The sequence below is a fragment of the Carettochelys insculpta genome, chromosome 22, assembly GCF_033958435.1.
Source record: "Carettochelys insculpta isolate YL-2023 chromosome 22, ASM3395843v1, whole genome shotgun sequence".
NCBI classification, from domain to species: domain Eukaryota; kingdom Metazoa; phylum Chordata; order Testudines; family Carettochelyidae; genus Carettochelys; species Carettochelys insculpta.
The window spans coordinates 22,992,102-23,011,762 of NC_134158.1; the positions used below are offsets into that span (position 1 = coordinate 22,992,102).

The following is a 19,661-nucleotide window of genomic DNA, read 5'->3' on the forward strand; positions in this document are numbered from 1 at the left end:
GTCTGCAGCGCGAAAGGAACCTGCAATCCACTTGGACAGGCAGGCATTGTGTGGAAACAGCTGTTCCTGCCCGGCCCGACCACGCTCCCAAGAGTTTGTCTCTGATTTCCTGCTTCGTTTGGTTCTATCGAGGTACAAAGCAAGAGCACGTCTTACAGAGCGCGTGCAATGCAGCCTCCCTAGCAGAGGGGTGAGGCTTAGGGAAATAAAATAGGCAAGTATATAGGCTCGTCTACATGAAAGTCAATAGGACTTTGGGGAGAAATCTCGGGTGAGGCCTAAGTATCACCCTTCTTTACCGAAAACCGTAAAGGGCGGGTCAGCCAGGAGTGCTGCCATCTCCCCAACCTTTCTGGCCAACTCCTTGGTCACTGGGAGCCCCCCCGCCCCATGGACACAAACTGAAGGGATGCTGTGGCAAGTGGTTCAAATGGAGGACTTGTAAGTGTATCTAGGACCAAGTTCAAGTCCCACGGTGGCACTGGGGAGCCCCAGATTTGGGCGCACTTTTGGTAACCCTGGTAAGAAACATTTCACCGTCGGGTGCCCGAAGAGAGAAGAGCAATTTCTTGAGCCACAGGAAGCTGTAATTGCAGGGAGACGCACCTCCACAAATGCAGAGAGAGGTCTGCGTCACTGAGGTCCAGCAGATAATTGAGCAAGGCTGGTATGGGAACAGAATCAGGATGTGGATTGCAGGCCACACACCATCGCTGGAAGTGGGCCCATTTCCTACCACAGGTATTTCTGGGGGAGGGGCAGTGGCTGTTTAGGATACTTTTGACTCTGCTCAAACAGGTAAGTTCCTCATTCTGGAGCCACAGAAGCCATGCTGTGAGTTTCAGAGATTTGATGCTGAGATGGCATGTGCTGCCAAGTCAGGAGATTCAGCACCATCGAGAGAGGGATTGGTCGATTGTCCGACAGGTAATGCAGGTAAGGAAATGAGGGTTGTCTGGGCCAAGCTGGGGCCATCAGTACTACAGTTGCCCCATCTGTCCTGATTTTGTTGATCACTCTGGCAACGAGTGGGATTGAGGGAAAGACGTAGAGGAGCGGAGCCATCCAGCAAATAGTAAAGGTATCCCCCTGTGATCTCTTGTCTATTCCTGCCCTGGGGAACAAAACCTGTGGCACTTGCGACTGAGAGGCGTCACCAAGAGGTCTGCTGTTGGGAAGCCTCATTTGTGGGAGATGGAGAGAAGTATGTTGGTATCGATCTTCCATTCATGCTGGTCTGAGGAATACCTGCTCGGCCTGTCTGCCCTGGTATTCTGCTCTCTGGGTATTATGTTGCTATCAGGGTTACCCAGCTCTTTACATACCAATTCCAGAGTTCTGAGTGCCTTGGCACAGAACAGGAGACCAGGCACCGCCCTGCCGGCTGATATCAAACGGACTGGGTGTGTTGACCATGAGGACACAGACAGTTTTGCCCCATAGCAGTGGGGAAAAAAACCACAAGCTCTTCAAATGGCCCTGAGCTCTAGGGTATTCATATGAAAAAGTCTCCTGCATTGGGCCCGTATGCCCTGCATTGATGATGTGGCACAGTGCGCCCCACAGCCCAAGAGAGGGGTGTCTGTTCTAGTTACAGAGGGCTCGGGGGGGTGTGCGGAAAGCTATGCCCGCAAGGAGGTTTACTGGGGATGGCCGCCAGTCTAGTGACTGCAGTACTAATGGAGGAAGAGCAAGGGCCTTGAATAATCTGTGGTGGTTTACAATGTAATTACGAGTGACCCAACGTGGGAGGCAGCACAGGTGTAGTCTTGTGAACTGGACTACGAATGTTTGGCAGCCCTGTGCCCCAATAACTGGAGGCAAGTTTGAGCCGTAGCAAGCAGGGCCTGTGATTATGTGAACGAGATCACAGACTGCCTGGAACCTGGGAGCCCGTAAGAAGGCTCTAGCTGAAACCAAATCCAGCGGAGCTCCTCCAGTCTCTAGACTCTGTGTCCATTTCAAAGTGGACTTCTGTAGGTTTAAAAGGAGGCCAAGCCAGGAAACACATTCCTGGGTATTATCTATCGTAAGGGTTGTCTGGTGGCAAGTGGGACCCTTGACCAGGCAGTTATCTGAATAAGGGAACATTATAACCTTCTGAGGTATGCTCTGACGATATGAGCCATGCCACCCTGTGCATAATTATCGCAGTGGCCGTGGCCTGGCCTCAGCAGCTGTGTCCGCCACATGCATTGCTGCCTGAAAGGCAGTTTTGGCAGTTGAGAGGCCCTCCTTAACGACAGACTGCAGGATAGGGCATTCGGTGTCCGGCAAGCCTTGCACCAGGTCTTACAAACTATAACAGTTGGCTGAAAGGGCAGTATAGCAATTTGGTACTGGAGTGCAGCCAAGGAGTATACCTTATGGCCAAAGGAATCTAATTGCTTATGCTCTCTATTAGAGGGAGTAGATTTAAAACTGAGGGTTCTTGGATCTGTGGTTTACTGAAGCCACAGCTAAGGTTGTGGATGTGCAAAAAAGAAAATCCATGTCCTTAGAGAAGGAACTAAACAATTCCTACCTGCCCTGCAATTGGTGGGCAAGATAGAAGCTGGGGTTTCCCAGAGGCCCTTGGAGGGTTCAAGGATTGCCCTGTTAATAGGTTGGGCTATTCTGGAGGGAGCAGATGGCTGCAGAATCATGAGCAGCCTATACTGTTTATCTTGCACCTCCTGCAGGGTGGTGTCCTGGGATTGAGCAACCCTTTTAAAAAGTTCCTGGAAGTGCTTTAGGTCGTCAGTAGGAGAGGGGGAAATCTGAAAAACTGCCTGTGACTCCTGGAAGAAGCCTCAGAGTCAACGAGGCAACTCCGCCATAGCATTAGAAACCATCTGGGAAATAACAGACTAGGCCGTGATGAACGTGCCAGCATTGTGGGAGGGGGCCCAGGCGTGTGCTCGCGCTGAGGGGTAGAATGCCTAGAGTGGTGTGGGATGGGCAAGGCTGCTGTGCATGCCAGACATCCCAGGGACCCCACTGCGGTACACACCGGTGCTTGGGGTATGGCCACGGCTGGTGTACCCAGAAAGGGTGAGGCTGACAGAGATGGGCCCTGTAGATGCCAGGATGGAGGCGAACAAGCCGGTGAGCGTCTGCCTCTACACCTGCTACTGCCTTCAGATTGGGAGGAAGGTGAGCGAGGGGCAGCACACACCCGGGCCCCATAGAGTTCGGTGAAGACACGAACGGTGTTGAGTACAACCGAGGGGACGTGTCGTGTTTTCTGTCGTGCCCTCTTATACCGAACAGATAAATCCAGAGTGGCAGCCAAGGTACCAGCATTGCTGCTGGAGGCATATGTTGCTTCTCAGGAGCAGACGCCAGAGGCGTCTGGTCTCTACCTCAGATCTCCTTGCTAAGGAGGACCTGTGTCCCTCTGCGGTACCCACCATGGGTGGCACTGGAGAACACAAGGCCCCTGGCAACTCGGACAGAGCGTGAGCCGGTGAAGCTGTCACAGCCTGGGAGCCTCTGTGGGGCAATGTGGCTACCCTATCTGAGGGCTTCTGTGGCACCCCCACGTTGTTTGGTGTGTCCCTGAATAAGAAGGACTTTTGCCAAAGTAGCACTTTTAAACGCGCATCACGTCCCTTCCGTGCCTTGGCCGGCATACGCTGGCAATGGGGGCACTTCGAAATGCCACGGAATTCCCCCAAGCCCCCGAGGCATTAGGTGTGCCTGTCAGACATGGCATAGCGCCTCTGCAGGCATCACAGCTCCTCACAGAATCAGGCACTGAAAAGAAGAACACAGGCTGTCTCTGAGAAAAAAAACAAAACGCTGCCACAGCTCTGCAGCAGCCGCCACTTTTTTCCCCTGAGGTAAAAGTGATTTCAAACTAAATACCTATTAATAGCATGAGGAACAGAAGGGAGGCTGTGTGAAAATTCCTAGTTCTTTAGTCAGGAAATTGCTGCTCTGCACCTGCCTGCAGCCCCAGAGGGCAGAAAAGGGATGGAGGAGAGCCGTGCTGCACGCGCTCGCCTCGGTGCAGAGACATCTCTGGCCGGCTCCTGTGCGCACGCGGAGGCAAAGCTCCCACTCCGTGGCACAGGGACGTGCTGACAGCTACGTGGAACACCCGCAGGCAGCCCTGAGGGAGAACGAAGTGCAGTCGCATCACTGAGATTAAGAGGGCAGCGGAGCTCTGGCTTTGCTGTCTAAGCAGTTACACACAACGCCCACAGCGAGGCTGTAGCAAGCCCAGGCCTAGGGGAAGATGTTACACTCGCGCTTCAGGGCACAGCCAGGCAGGTTCAGAAGACCCTTTCTCGGGAGGCAGGCAGCCTGTCAGTATGGGACCTCTAGCACCTCCTGCTGGAGCTGCTCTCTGCTGGGAGAGGGGAAGCCGGACAGGCTGGAGCAGGGGCCAGAGCCAGTTAGGTAACAGAGGCTCCCAAAACCCAGGAAGGGAGGCTGGGGGGCTGCACCACAGCCCAGCCCTGGAGAGTGGCCAGACATGCCCAGCTGTGCATGGACGACCGCCCGGAGTGACGATGGCATTACCTCTGCCGTGGAAATAGAGCTGGTAGTAGTGAGCCCCCAAGTCGACGTGCTCTATGCTGTAGCGAGTTAGCTTGCCGGGGCTCCTCTGCAGCTCCCTGGGGACCTCCAGCACGGAGATGCTGGCGTTGGTGCGGTAGGCATTGAGGGAGGGCTCCAGGAAGCCTCCCTCACCTGCGGCCCCAGCGGGGGAGCTGGCCGAAGCCCTGGAGAAGCTGACGTTGCGTTCGCACATGCCACCCACCTCGTTGCGGAAGTGGGGGCAGCTGAGCAGCAGGTCATTGCTCGTGTTGTCCCCAGGGTCATGCTCCAGGTTCTCCTTGTAGTTGAGGTCCTCAGTGCTGACGAAGGCAGGGTCCAGGCTCCCCAGGCCGTACGCCCGGGAGAGTGGGGACGAGACGGCAGAGGCAGCCGAGGCACCTGTCGTGGTGTTCCTCCGCTGTGCCACCACCACCCGGTTGGCCGCCACCTGATTGAGATTGAAGAGCATGCTCTGCACGTCATAGTGAGCAAAGCTCTTCTGGCAGACCCAGGCCTTGCCGCCATCCTCCTGCTCCACGAAGGCCTTCCCGGGCTCCCCATCACTCCGGCTGCTCCGCAGCTTCCTGAAGATGGAGTCGCCCCCTGCTTCCCCGCCCTTGAGGCCCTTCTTGCGGGGCTTCTCCTTCAGCTGAGCAAGGCAGTCCTCAGGAGGGAGTGCCATGCCATTCCTCACGTCCACCTTGGCGCTGCCAGTCAGATGCAGGCTGGAGGCTATGCTGGAGTCAGCCTGCAGCATGTCACTGGGCTTCTCGGGGCTCACACGTTGCTGGGCCGGCCTCTGGCCGCGGAACTCGCTGAGCATGTCGAAGAAGCTCTGCTCTGAGATGCCCTGAACGTCTATGGAGGAGGTGCTGCCGTACTCACGGAAGAGGGGTAGGCCGCTTCCCAGCCTGGCCCCCCGGGGCTCCAGGGCCTCTTCCACGTCACACTCACTGAGGGTGATCTCGCTGTTGCTCCTGTTGCGTAGGGGGCCAAAGGCTCTGCTGGGCGATCGGGGCCAGCCCTCCTGGAACTCCACATCCTTGGACCTCCTCCTGGTGAGCCGCTGCAAGCTCTGGGGTCCCAAGGAGCCCAGGCTGGTGGGAGCCAGCTGCTGCCCGCTCTGACAGCCCTTGGGTGAAAGAAAAGTCCTGCTGGGGCCTGTTGAGGCCTCCATGTCCCTCGAGGGGCTGGGTGCAGGCAGATCCTTCAGAGTCTCTCTCTTTGGGGGCCAGTCGGCAATCCTGGCCCGCACGCCCATCTTGGGCATGGCAGGTGTGGAGGTGGTGGGGCGTGGCCCTGGCGGACTGTCCCCATCTGGCTGCCCAGTGCTGCCATTCTGCACCCACAGCCCTGGCGAGAAGTAATCCCCCCGGGTGCCAGCCAGACCTTCGCCCCCCTTCGACGCTGGCCCACCAGCGTCCACACTTGCATGCGGAATGGGGCGATAGGCCGTCATAGTCCAAGGATAGTGTTAAACCCTGCTTCCAGGGGGGAATGTTTCACTCATCTCTGGGGTGATGCAGGCTCCTTAGCCATTGCTGGGCGCGGATGGGGCACGGAAGGAAGGCCAGGGCTTGCCAGAGCTGGCGTCAGGACTTCTTGTCTGCTTGTCCCATGCTGCCATCCTCACTCCTCAGGAGCCTGCAGTCTTTCACCTGGAGCAACAGTTTGGGCTCGGTCCGAAAGGAAGTCACTGCTCTGCCCTCGCTCCCAGCTAGTGCTGCTCTGGGGGTGCCAGTTCCAGCTGCAGGCCCAGTGTGCGCAGTACCATTTTCCAGGCCTCCTAAAGCAGGCAGAATAAAGGGAAAGGTTAGCAAATCACTGGAGAAATATAGCGAGTTTGTAAGTTTTTTGCACTGCTACTCCCAGGGCAGGCTTGCAGCTTACAAATAACACTGCTTCTCTCTCACACCATCCTCCAGGGTACCACCCAGGACCCACATCTCAGACTAGAGCCCATCAAGCTAAACCCATAGGGACAGCATCCTCCTCCTTTTATAGAGGCGGCCAAGGAACTTGCCCAACGTCCCCCGGGAGTCTGCAGCAGAACTGGTGACTGAACCTGCAGCCCTCCTTGCTAGGGGGTGGGGGACAGCCTGCCCTGTGAGCTTCCTGGCAGCTTGACACCCAGCATAAAACTCAATTAACCCCCTGCCAGTTTCCCACAAAGTGGAACATATGTTCTGATTGGCTGGAGCTTTAATCACAGGCCCAGCCCCTCCCTTGTGACTGCCCCCAGGAGCGAGAGGCTGCGACAGACAACAGAGGCACAGGACTGACAGCTGCTACGCCAGGCAGGAGGTGGCAGCACTGGTTTCTTAGAGTCTGATCTGAAGAAGTGGGTCTGTGCCACGAAAGCTCATCACCTAATAAGTTATTTTGTTAGTGCTACTGGATGCTCTTCTGGTTTGATAGTCCATAGACCAGCACGGCTCCCTCTCTGGCTTCTTAGGCTGCATATAAAAATCTTCAGAGGTTCAGTTCCTACTTCTGTCCTGATCAGAAGTGTGTGTACTTAAAGCACAGCACCACGAGTACCTGGCACTAGACGCAGAGGTGGCGAGTGTGCTGAGGTTGTGAAGAGCGAGCGCTGCTGAAATGCACGACTGTGTGCCACATGCACCGTACAGGTAACAGCTACCTGGAGATTCCCCTCGAGTTCTAGGAAGGTTGATTTGCTCAGTTGGCTGCTGAGGAAAGCAAACAGCTCAGTCGCATGCTGCAGCTCCGCCTGGCCTGTTTCACCCTGGTAAAAGCAGGTCAGGCCCTTCCCTGGCTTAAAACTACTGCACTGGGTAGTGCTGGAAGTCTCACGTAAGCCCTAAGAAACTGAGTGACAGCTGCAGCATGAAATGGCTTTCAACCCCCAAAGGCAAGGAAACCCCAGAGCTCAGACGGACAAACTGCCCATAGACTGTCTTGCTCTGCCTCATCACTAAAGCAAAAGGCAGCTGCTGTCTGAAGCCCCTGCCTAGGCCAACAGGGCTGGGGGGAGTTGCCCTGGGGCCTGGCCTACTTTGGCAGCAGCGGTGGCTGGAGTTCCAGGCCCCTTTGAGGTGCCAGCTCCAGTCCCAGCTGTGTTAAGGGCAACTGCCCTTTGCCCTGCCCCTTCCCTCCTGGGGACACAGAGCTGGGCCTCCCTCCTACTGTCAGCCCCGCTGGCCCTACCAATCCCCTAGCGTGGGACCAGGCCAGGCAAACCCAACAGAGAGCGCTGAGCTGATCCCTCCTACTCCCATGAGTTTCCCTAAGAGCCTTCGGTGAAGGAACCGGTCAGGGGTGGCCTGACTAGCTCCACTGGCCACCCCTTGTGCACACACTTGCTGATGCCCTCAGGATTTTAAAGAGGCTGTCAGGGCACAGCCGTGCTGACTCTGCCCAGTGCCTCTGAGGCATCTGGACCAGGTTGTCTCACACACTGTTTTAGCCATCATTTGGCAACGCCACTTATGACAAATGCCCCTAACATGGCACAGGAACAGCTCCCAGGTCTGTGCAAGGCAGGCAAAGGATCTCCTGTGCTGCGTAACAGAGCGTGAACATGAAGTCTCTGTGGCCCTGTCTTTTCCTTTTCTCACTCGCATCCCTCCACGCCCGAATGTTTCCAATCGGCTCCTTGGCAGAGCACCGGATTGCTGGTGCCCTCCCACGGTGAGGCATCCTTAGCGACCCAGCAAGGTATAGCCCCACAGCCAGACATGACACTTCCATTCCGAGCGCCCTTACTGTCCTCAAGCAAGGCAGAGGGTTTCAACCCATCCGTGTTCGCAGGAAAAGGCCACTAAAACTGCAGCCCACTGTGCAGAACACACTGGAAGCGGAAAGTTGCGTGTATAAGCAAAGCCTCGCACATGCTTCCCTTCACAGCCAGGTGCTTTGCATAGCGCCCTTCCTGCCCTGTGGGCACTCACAGGTGCCAAGGCTCCAGAGCAAGGCATGGCAGTGTCTGACCAAGGTCAGGGCCCCATTGTGTTAGGTGTTGCATAAGACATGGGGCCAGGAGCTCACAGGCAAGATGCACCTCCGCTTGCCCTCTAGACAGAGCTGCAGAGGGAAAGTGACTGGGGAGCAGATCCCACTTCTGACCTGCAGCCCAGCACCCTAGCCAGTAGGCAATGCTACCGTCACCCAACAGGTGTTGGCAATCATCAGGCATGCTGGAAGGCAGGGTAATGACAGAACCAGAACCGAATCAAATCCAGGGACTTGGGAGTGAGAGGGCAGCCTCTCTACATTACGTTTAGCTGCAGCTGTGAGGGCACTGTGCAGGGGTAGAGTACAGATTACAGGAGAGCGAACGCCAGAAGCTCAGACTATGAGAACAGTCCTCCAGCCCAATAGTCCGAAAAAAGCTCTTTGCACAAGGGGCCTTTTAACTAGAGCTCCTGCCTGTCATTTCCCTCCCAGTCCCTGTCTCATCCAGTTATCAAGGGGCCAGCCCACAACCGAAATCGAACTGGAGGCTGCAGCTGGACAGAGAAGGCAGATAGGAGGCTGGCGACGTGAAACGCTACAAGAAAAAGTTCTTGCTTTATCAATATCCCAGAACACCTGCGAAGCAGCTGAACCCACCAACCACAGAACCTGCACGTTAAACAGCTCCAGCCTCCCTCCCTCTCTCCACACCACAAAGTCTCTGGGAAGTGCCTCTGTTCCACTGTGAACACCCAGCATATTCAGCTCGTTGAGCTGAGTTGTCCATTTCAGGGGCTTGGACGAGGGCTTGTCCTCCTACAAATTCCGGGACTTGGCTCTTTGCCTGAAGCCCCGGCTGGAAAAGAGAAGAGAACCTCTTTTCCCCTGACTGTGCCAGAAGGGAAGAAATAGGTCAGCTACTAAGATATGCAGAAGACACGCCCCCCCGTCCAGACAGTGGCAAGCAGACAGCCGGACTCTGCTGGTAGCCTCCATGGAGAGCCTGAAAGCAGGCACTGGGTAAGGGAGCTGTAGGGAACGTAAGTGCCAGATGAGGTGAACAAGAGTGCTTTGATGCCTACATCCCATCAGATGGTTACAGGCACACCAGGGGTTGAAGCCATTGGGCTAGATGTCTTAACACCACACAGTACAGTTTCCCAGGCACCAAATCGTCCTTGCCCTACACCGGGTGCAGGGGTTTCAGCAGTGTAAAGGGATTGCAAAATGGTACCATGTCTGAGCAGCATAAAGCAGGGGCAAGCAAGTCTGCCTGGTGCGGGACAAGGGGGAACCATGCCTGCAGAGTTTAAAGCCAGAACAAAGCATTACAATCATGCAGTCTGACCACTTGCACAGAGTAAGCCAGAGATGCTGCATTCAGCCTGAGAACTAGCAGCTGAGTCAGGAAGATTTCCAGTCTCCACAACTCCTGGGACCCTCCTCCAGTGCTCCGAGGGACATAGAATCAGAGAACGCTAGAACTGGGAGAGACCTGGAGAGTCTTGTCCAGTCCCCTGCACTCACGGTGGGACCAAACAGCATCTAGCTCAGGGGTGCACAAAGAGGGGGGTGAGAAATTTCATAAAGGGGATGCAGGGTCTCAGGCTCATCTATTTCATTTAAAATGTTAAAATATGTTACTGTTTTGTGTGTGTGTGTGCGTGTCACATTTATATACCAATTAATAAAGACTTTACATTCTACATGCTTATTTTCTTACACATGCTGAATGGGTTTTTAATATGAACATAACTGAAATTTGTTCGGTTTGGATTACATTAGACAGGGAGGGGAGCTGCTAACTGCAGGGACAAAAAGTGGGGTGTAACAAAACAATTTGCTCACCCCAGATCTAGATCACCCCCAATAGACGTCTGCCTATCTTGCTCCTAAATATCTCCAGTGATGGAGAATCCAAAACCTCCCAGGTAATTTATTCTGGTGTTTAACCACCCTGACAGCTAGGAAGTTTTTCCTAATGTCCATCCTACACCTCCCTTGCTGCAATTTAAGCTCTTTGCTTCTTGTCCTATCATCAGAGGTCAAGGAGAACAATTTTTCTCCCTCCTCCTTGAAACATTCTTTCAGATACTTGTAAATCGCTGTAATGTCCCTTTCAGTCTTCTCTTTACCAGACAAACTCAATCCTTCCCTCACAGTCATGTTCTCTAGATCTTCCATCACTTCCGCTGCTCTTTTCTGGGCTTTTTCTAATTTCTTCCCATCTTTCCTGAAATGTGGTGCCCAGAACTGGACACAATACTCCAGCTGAGGCCCTATCAGCACACAGTAGAGTGGAAGAGTTACTTCTCATGTTTTGCTCAACACTCCTCATACACCCCACAACGATGTTTGCTTTTTCGCATTAGCGTCACGCTGCTGACTCAAATTTAGCTTGTGGTCTACTATGACCCTTTGATTCCTTTCCACGGTGCTCCTTCCCCATTTCATGTGTGAGAAACAGAATGTTCATCCCTAAGTGACTTGACTTAAACCCTTGTACTTCGAGTGGAGCACATGTCATCTACAAGTCTCCTCCACTTCACTGTCTCGGGACAAAACTCCTAACTCACTCCAAGAGTACCCCAGTTATTCAATCTCAGTAGATCTTCCCCACGTTGTCTGAGGCCTTCCTCTTCTGCGTTCTCATGGCGGGTTCCATTTGAGAGCTGACAGACTATGGTGGATGAAGATGTTTTCCAAGTGTGGCCTGGCCATTCCTACTTTCTTCTTTTGATTTGAGCATCAAGTGGCTCTTGTCCTGCTCTGTTCCAAAACTCCTCATTTATGACCAAGTCTTGCCATTTGATGTGAAGGATGTACCTCAGGCATCTGTTTATGAATGTCTGTCCTCCCTAAGTGAAGCTCTTTGCATTTGTCCTTAGTGTTCATCCTATTTACCTCAGAGCATTTCTCCAGTTTGTCCAGATTGTTTTGGATTATGACTCATCCTTCAAAGCACTTACAGGTACCATGTCTGACCCAACACAAAGCAGGTGCAAGCAAGTATGCTCGGTGCAGGGCAAGAGGAAACCAGACCTACAGAGTTTAAAGCCAGAAGGGAGAATTACAAATCATCTAGTCTAGCTGCACCAGCCCTCAGGACCATAGCTATCCTGCCTTGTCTATTACCACCTGTCCAGAGTAAGGGACAGGATGACCATAACAGATCCTCACGCATGCCTTGCTGCCGCAGCGTGGCCAGAACCCAGGAGGAAGAGGAGAACATGGAGGATAAATACAGTGACAGCTCCTCCACTTTAAGTTCTGAGCCCAGCAAACCTGAGAGAGGACATCTAGGGACAGGACCCCAAGCCAAGGAAGACTGATGGCTACATTTCAGAGCATTTCCACCACAAGGGCCAAGTGAGCAACAGCTCAGCAGCCCAGGGAAAGCTTCCACCAATCCCAACTTGTGAATTTCTCAACACCGAAGCAACACAACAGCTCTACTCTTGGGTGGAAATGCACATTTACCGGTGTCTCCTCCAGGGCTCCCTCTAATTTTTTCCATCCATGGGTGGAATAAATGTTGCTGTGTGCACCAAGCCACGCACCAGCAATAGAAACACGTGCTGCCCACCATGGATGCTCTGCTAATCAGCTGGGTAGCCACCCAAGCGCTCAGCTTATAGGGAACAGTGGTCTCCATGATTCCCTAGCAGGGAGAGTGAGTCTCCATGGGACTTCAAAGCCCACAGGTGGCCTGGGCCATCTGACTCTGGCTAAGGGCTGCTCATCTGCAGAGCAGACGTTCTGGCTTCGGCTGACGGGCAAGCTCTAGGACTCCGCGAGGTTGGCTGCAGCCTGTGCAGCAATGAAGCAAGTGAGCTGGGAACCGGCTGACCAGCAGGCCTGCCACAGGGGGCTAGTACCTAAGCGTATGGTACTAAGAGGAGCATGCTTCCAAATCTGGGCTTGTTGCCCCAGAGCTGGACTCTGCCCCTCGCCAAGGACAAAGAGGGTATGGGCCAAGAGGCAGTCAGAGCAGGAACTCCGGCAGGGCTGAGCTACCAAGTGGGAACTGGCTGCATTTCACTCCCTCCAAGGGATTCCTGTGAAGATGCTCAGGAAGCTGGTGATAAAGGCTAGGTCCCTTCACTCCTACGGGCTGCAGCCCTCTGGAAGTGGCATGCCAGCAAGGGAGGACCTGCTGCATCCTTTCACCAAGCAGAAAGGCTCTGACCCTATCCTCTCACAGGGAAGTGCTTGACTGGAAGAACAGCCCACAGTCATAGCACTGACCTGGCTCAATTCTCATCTCCATCACAGACCTCCAGCACCATCCCGGGCAAGCTGCACCAGCCCTCAGGACCATACTATCCTGTCTTGCCTATTACCACAAGCAGTTCTCTGGAGCAGGGACTGGCTATATGCCCAGCACAATGGAACCCTGATCTCAGCTGTGTCCCACAGACCCTGAAGTACAGACAACTACTAAGGCACCCAAGGACTCCACTCCTGTTTCACCGCTCCAGAGTTGCATGCAGGCTTTATACCGTGGCAGCAGTGCAACCAGAACAGAGAAATGGTGTTCTTACCCCACCTGGGGCCAGACAGCTGGAACACACAGTCACACTAATCTTTCAACCACTCTGCCTGCATTTGTTTATTCCCGGGCTCTAGATAAGTGTCCTTTTAAACCAATTGGCTTTGCCAGCATGGAACCTGAACCTCTACATTAATCTAATTACAGAGAAGCTCACTACAATCACATCTGTTGAGCGTGGATGTTGAATCAATATCTGGAAGTCTTAATTAAATGCGAGCCATAGAATCCTAACGAGGGCATCTGTCACGGTAGCTACAAACCTCCTTGCTCCCCTGGCTACACGGATGGGCAGATCCTCAGCAGGAAGCTGGGGGACCCAGCAGTGGCCATGTCTGGAGAAGCACTGCAGAATCCTTCTGCAGATTCAGACAGACAGAGGAGACTGGCCAGTCCAAAGCCAGATGGGGTGGGGGAAGGGCAGGTGTGCCCCTTGTGCTCTGTCGGGGTAGGGGGGTGCTGCTCCAGCCCACCTGGATTGGAGTGGCTTCCTCAGCGGTGCTTCCCTCCCCAGGCCACTGCTGCCTTGGTGGAGGGCCACCACCATGGGTGGAGCACCATCACCGCCCATGGTGGTGGTCCTGCTGGGCTGGAGCAACCCTCTGTCTGCAGGGCCTGCTGCAACCCGTACCAGTTAATTGTGACTGGTTAACCAGTTAAACTTTAAAAACCAACAAGAAGTCCTGTGGCACCTTATAGACTAACAGATATTTTGGAGCATGAGCTTTCGTGGGCAAAGACCCACTTCATCAGATGCAGAGGTGTTTCCAGAGGAGGATTTAAAGATGGGGTCCCAGTAAAGGGGAGGGCCAGAGCTGACAAGGTCCATTCAGTCAGGGCGGAAATGGACCAGTATCGGCAGTTAGCATGGAGTAGTGAACATCAACAGAGGAGAAAACAAGCCAGTTCAGTTGCAGGGGGGGATGCGGCCCATTGTCAGTACAGAAACTGCTTTTGTAACAGGCCAGCCACTCCTAGCCTCTGTTCAATCCTTGGTTGATGGAGTCAAATTTGCAAATGAATTGCAGCTCAGAAATTTCTCTTTCAATTTTATTTTTGAAGTTTTTTGTTGCAGGACTGCTACTTTCAAATGGTTGCCGAGTGTCCACGGACACTGAAGTGTTCTCCGACAGGTTTTTGTATGTCACCGTTTCTGTTAAAGTTAAACTTTAACATCCTTAGGGATGAGTTCCCCACACTAATCACCAACAAAGTTAAATCTTGTTTACACAGGGATTTGCTTTGATTTTCCCATTTGTGCAAACGCATCATGGGTGAAAACCTCCACCCTGGCTGGCCAAGCTACTCTGCACTGATCTCGGGTCCGCCAGCGTATGCGTTAGTTTAGATAAGTGCAGTGTAGAGCAGCTCTGCCCACCCTGATGCAGGGACAGCCACAGACCAGCAGGAGTCCTGATTTGCGCGCCGCAGGTCTCAGTGCGGGAGGGACGTGCTGCCCAAGCGTTTCACTTGTGCAGCGGAGGGTCAGGAATCCACTTGTTTCACTTTTTGAAAAAGGCACTGGGAGGGATGAAGAAATTCGCACTTCCTAGCAACATCTATGTTCTGGCAGTGCAGCATAAATGACAGCGTCAGGCAGCCGCTGCAGAGCTGAACTCAACTTGTACTCCAGCCCGGCTTTGCTTCCTGCATCCTTGCGGTAGTAGTAGCATCCTTCAGTCTACGTAGACTATGGAATGCGCCCTTCATAGTTCCCTTTGGCATCCTCATTTGCAGCGTTGGCTGTGACCGTGAAGACCCACACGAGAGAGTGACAGTCCTTGCTGCATCTGTTGCATATGTAATGGGTGTCTGGCAGGGAACACATCACCCAGCAGAAGTGGAAAGAGCTCTCCTCAGACTGTGGCAGAATCCAGTGTCATCACCCTTGCTATTGACATCAACTTCCCCAAAGCTCCTTCTTCCCCCGGAGGGCAGGCCAGGCAGTTTGCCCTGTGCCAGGCGAGCGTGACTGGTGTCTGCGGGGAGGCAGGACACTACACACTGGGTGGGCTATGCAGAGCTCCTGTACACCTCCAACACGAGTGAAGCTGGACGGAGGCCCAGGCTGCCCTTCCCGCACATCTTCCCACCGATGCACACCAAGCAACTTACAAACATTCCTCCAGCTCCATAGCCCTCGTGGGGGCCCAGCATCACTTCCCCATAGCCAAACAAATGTCACTGCCAGAAGTGACAGGCATAAGGTCACTGCAAGTCAGTGGAAAAATCAGACCTAGAACTCAGGAGTCCTGACTCCCTGCTCCAACTACAAGAGCCCATTATCCTGCCAGGAGTCTGGCTCCCCAGCCTGGCCTGCTTGAACAGTCAGACACAGCCTCTGACACTTTGCCAGGGAACATCTGAGCTTCCTCAGCATTGTTCACTTACGCAGTGTCAGGGTGGGAAACTGCCCACTCCCTGCAGGAGAGGGAAGCCACAGACTTCCCCTAGAGGTGCATGCATTTTCTACATGGAAAGGACACAAATGAACTGGAGACAACCCGAGAACCACCTGACTGACAGTGCTTCCCCCAGTGCCGTGCAATCACTTCTTTGGCTGGAGCCAGCCGTGCACCTAGGCCAGGCGTTCTCAGAGCAGGCCACAAGGAGCCTTTCCAACCAGCACTGTGCAAAGTTAGCATGCGCTTCAGCTGACACAAACCTGCCAAGCCACTCAGGCTTCCTTCACGTACGTGCTGCAGAGGGCAAGCTCTGGGGGCTCCCCTTGGCAGCCTGGGCCAAGGGGCTGAAGAGGTGCCAAAACAGGGCAGCACAACCTGGGGTTTTACACAGTCTCTTTGAGAGAACAGGAGCCATGGAGACAGGAAGCACAGCATTGCTGCTGGTTTTCTACCTAGCTACCCATGAGCTTGCAGCCCACACACACACACACAGAGCAGAAGAGAGACTGGGGTGGCGGGGTAAGTGGGTTGTTCACACAGCAAACGGACTCCGCAAAACAAGGAGCTGCTCAGGGGAGATCAGCAGGAAAAGGATCTGAGGAGGCTTAGCTTTGCTCTTTGGCTGGCTGTCTCAGACAACCACACCCACATCAGGCCTCTGGTGCTACGCAATGCAGATCCGTCACTCACTCACTCACTCACCCCCGCCCCCCCACGCCTAGCTGACACTTGGGTGGGAGGCATGGAGGCTGTGCACAGATATTACCAAGAAAACCCAGCATGCTGCAGCCCAGAGGGCCTAGGGTAACCAGACATCCTGATGTCCTTGGGACTGCCCCCACATCTGGGGTTTTGTGTCACAGACACCTGTTCCAGCCTACCCACAGAAGTGTCCTGGTTTTTCACCAGCTAGAGGACAAGTGGAATTAATGGACAGCAGGTTTAAAACAAATAAAAAAAGTTTTTCACACAGCACAGTCAACCTGGGGAACTGCTGGCCAGAGGAGGGTGTGAAGGCCAGGACCATAACAGGGTTTAAAAAGAACTGAATAAATTCACGGATAAATTTAGGTCCATCCGTGGCTGATAGCCAGGGGGTAGGAATGGTGTCCTTGACCTCTGTTTGACAGAGGCTGGAGATGGATGGCAGGAGAGACATTCCTTGATCATTACGTGTTCGGTTCACTCCCTCTGGCGCACCTGGCCCCGGCCCCGGCCGGCAGACAGGATACTGGGCTGGATGGACCTTTGGCCTGACCCAGTATAGCAGTACTTATGTTCTTACAGGGCAGGGCCTGGCCTACAGCAGCTGCATGGTGCTGGGGGGGCAGGGCGGGGCCGGGCCAATGGCAGCAACGCGGTGCTAGTTTTCAGTGCCCCTGAAGGCGTTTTCCTACATGGCATGTTTGCTAAGGGTTCAGTCCTTAGAGGAAACCATCCAAGTCGCATAGGTCCCTCTATTGTTTACATGCACCTTGAGGAACCTGTTCCTCAGAGCCACCCAGGCTGTTAACCCTGGAGTCTCCCTTTAAGGTGGAGGCAGAGGAAGGATTCCAATCACCAGAGAGAGCGACATCCAGCCTGCAGCTTTCCTGAGGGGACAGTGACCTCAAACCTCAACTGAATCACAGCGTACCCTGCCCAGGCTGCAAGAGGGAGGGAACAGAGGTTGCACGATCCAGTAACCAGAAAACTGCCAATCTGAGAGCACTCTGCAGCTTTGCTGGCAAACAACTACTTGTACCAGGACAATGAGCCCCACTCTGCTCAGACAGCGCCACTCTGCTGTCAAAGGCTGAAAGGCTTCAGGGCTTGGGTTCCTCCTTCTCCAGCACGACCGGGAGCACTCTGGTGGAGCAGTGACGTTTACACCCTCCACTCTTCCCGTCAGTGCTGAATGCAGCTGCGCTCCGTACAAACAGGGACTTTGCTGAACACCCCCACCTTTGGGGGCGCGATTGTTTTCACATCCTACACTTTGCTGAACCACCACAACTGTTTACCCTCTCAGCAGCTGCCTGGGAGGAAACCGGAGCCGATGTGGCCATGCCTGTAACCAGACGGAGGGAATAATTTCCAGAGCTGCGTGGCTGCGAGATCAGACACGACTGCGAAGCGCAGAATGCCCTGCAGGCCCGAGGTCCCAGTCAGTGGCTCTCAGGGCCTCAAAGCCAGCAGTGGGTGTCTTCAGCCCTAGCAGACTGGGCATGCTGGCCATTCCTGAGCCTCCCTTCTCTGTCACACCCCACCCTGCCTCCTGGAAGCTGCCTGTGTTTGTGTGTCACTGCACTTGGGACGTGGGAGAGGCACAGGAGGAAGTCAGCTCTCAGGGCGATACCTGAAGCCCTGAGGCCAAGGACAGAGAAAGGCACCCTCCCACCTAGGGCCGCCAGAAGGAATCTGGCACAACGCTGCTCCAAAGTGACCAGAGACGGCCCATTGAGACTGGGAGCAGGAGCTAGGGCAAAGGGGGAAGAGACCCACATGACTGCTGGATGACAGATGAGCTGAGGGAGGGGGGTTATCTTGACGTTTGCCATCACTAGGCTGTGACCCCTGCACCCAGGATCCCTGCTGGTCCCTCAGCACAGGGGAGTTAACCCTAGCTTAGGTGCAGAAGGTGAGGAGGACCAGCCAGACACATGGCGGCCACAAGAGACAGAGCTGCAGAAGTGGCAGAGGCCTAGGGACAGCAGGGTCCCAGCAGAGGCTCCCCGGGACTGATTCACTTGGGGGTGCCAACAGCAGCTTGTGCACACAAACACACCCCATCAGCTAGCTACAAACACAGGAGGAGGCCACAGCATTTGGTGGGGTTGCCAACCTTGAAGCATTCAGAGTCACGCCCTAAAATCCTGACCGATGCCAAGGACAAAGGAACAGAGCCCCCCAGGGCCTGGCTTTCGGTCTGCAGCAGTCCCTTTGCTGTTCTCTTCACCAGACCCAAGAAAAGCCAAGTGACTCACCTTGGTGCAGTAACTGTCGTTCTGGACGTGTCCCCCAGTGGGTGCTCCACTGCAGGTGCTGGGCTCATCCCAGCACCACAGACCAGACTCGTCTAGCTGCATCCAGCCAGTCTGCACATGGGCTGCTGCCTCTCTCCATTCACGCTCTTTTGAGCACGTGCACAGAGCGGCTCAAGCACGGCCCTCGACGCCGCTCCGGAGTTGGGAAATAGACGACAAGGCAGACTCCGACGTGGGGAGGAGGTCGGTTAATGGAGCACCCACAGGGGGACACATTTCGAACAACAGTTACTGCACTGCACAGTGACTGGAGGTGACTGACAAACAGTTCCCCACTGACTAGGTGGAGGGTGAAGGAGTCACTGTCCAATTGATGTGGAGAGGACTGGCAAGGCCAGGGAGGTGTCCACGGCCCATTGGGCCTGGCTCACATAATGCCTCATGAACGTGGCGTGGGATGCCCAGGTGGCTGCTCTGCAGATATCACTCAGAGGAACTCCCAGCAGGAAGGCCGTAGAAGCTGCCACTGCTCTCGGGGAGTGAAACCCAGTGGAAGCGTAGCACTGGGCCATGCACACCGTGAGGAGACGCACTATTATTGGGATAAGAGGCATTCACCCTCGGAGCTTCTGGGGAGACGAGAAGTCGGTCCATTTTCCTCCAGAGTTTGATTTGGTAAATGTAAAACAGCAAGTGCCCTATGCACGTCCAACGTATGCAGCATCACGTCCTGTGGCAATGTGTGGGGCTTCGGGATAGAAAGCAGGTAGGACGATCGGTTCATTAATGTGAAAGTCTGAACAAACTTTTGGGGTGAAAGCTGGAGGATATGAGGGTCACCCCATCCTTAGTGGAGATAACGTAAGCACGAGCGCTGACAACTCACTCACCCTATGAGCGGATGTGATCACGAGGAGGAATGCTACATTCATGGTAAGGAACTCAAGGGACGTGGTGGCCAGTGGTTTGAAGAGTGGCTTCATTAATGCCCAAGGACCACATCCAGACTCCGAGGAGTAGGAGTTGATTTATGTGGGGGATACATGTTCATGAGCACCCTGAGAAATCTTTTGGTAATTGGGTGGGCAAATGCTGAAAACTCCTCAACATGGCCCCTAAATGCTGTAATGGCTGCCAGATGCCCTTGCAGGGAAAGTAATGCTAGTCCCTAGCCTCTCAGATGGACCATGTAATCTAGGATGGTCTGGAGGGGAGCTAACAGGTGCATATGATGCCCAGAGCACTGGACCACAAATCTGCACCACTTGCAAAGGAAAGTAGCTCTGGTAGTTT

General features: G+C 54.3%; 1 protein-coding gene across 10 annotated transcripts in view; it reads right to left on the reverse strand.

Moving 5' to 3' along the window:
- Positions 1–19,661, reverse strand: part of SIPA1L3 (signal induced proliferation associated 1 like 3) — a 143,400-nt gene that overhangs the window by 31,000 nt on the left and 92,739 nt on the right. For 9 of the 10 annotated variants that reach the window (XM_075015952.1, XM_075015958.1, XM_075015957.1 and 6 more), the window contains exon 2: positions 4,510–6,313. In XM_075015952.1, the coding sequence (XP_074872053.1) occupies positions 4,510–5,986 (1,477 nt within the window). In that variant the 5' untranslated portion in view covers positions 5,987–6,313. Of the gene's footprint in view, positions 1–4,509; positions 6,314–6,896; positions 6,983–19,661 lie in introns of those variants that run through there. The other variant, XM_075015949.1, reaches the window with a different exon arrangement.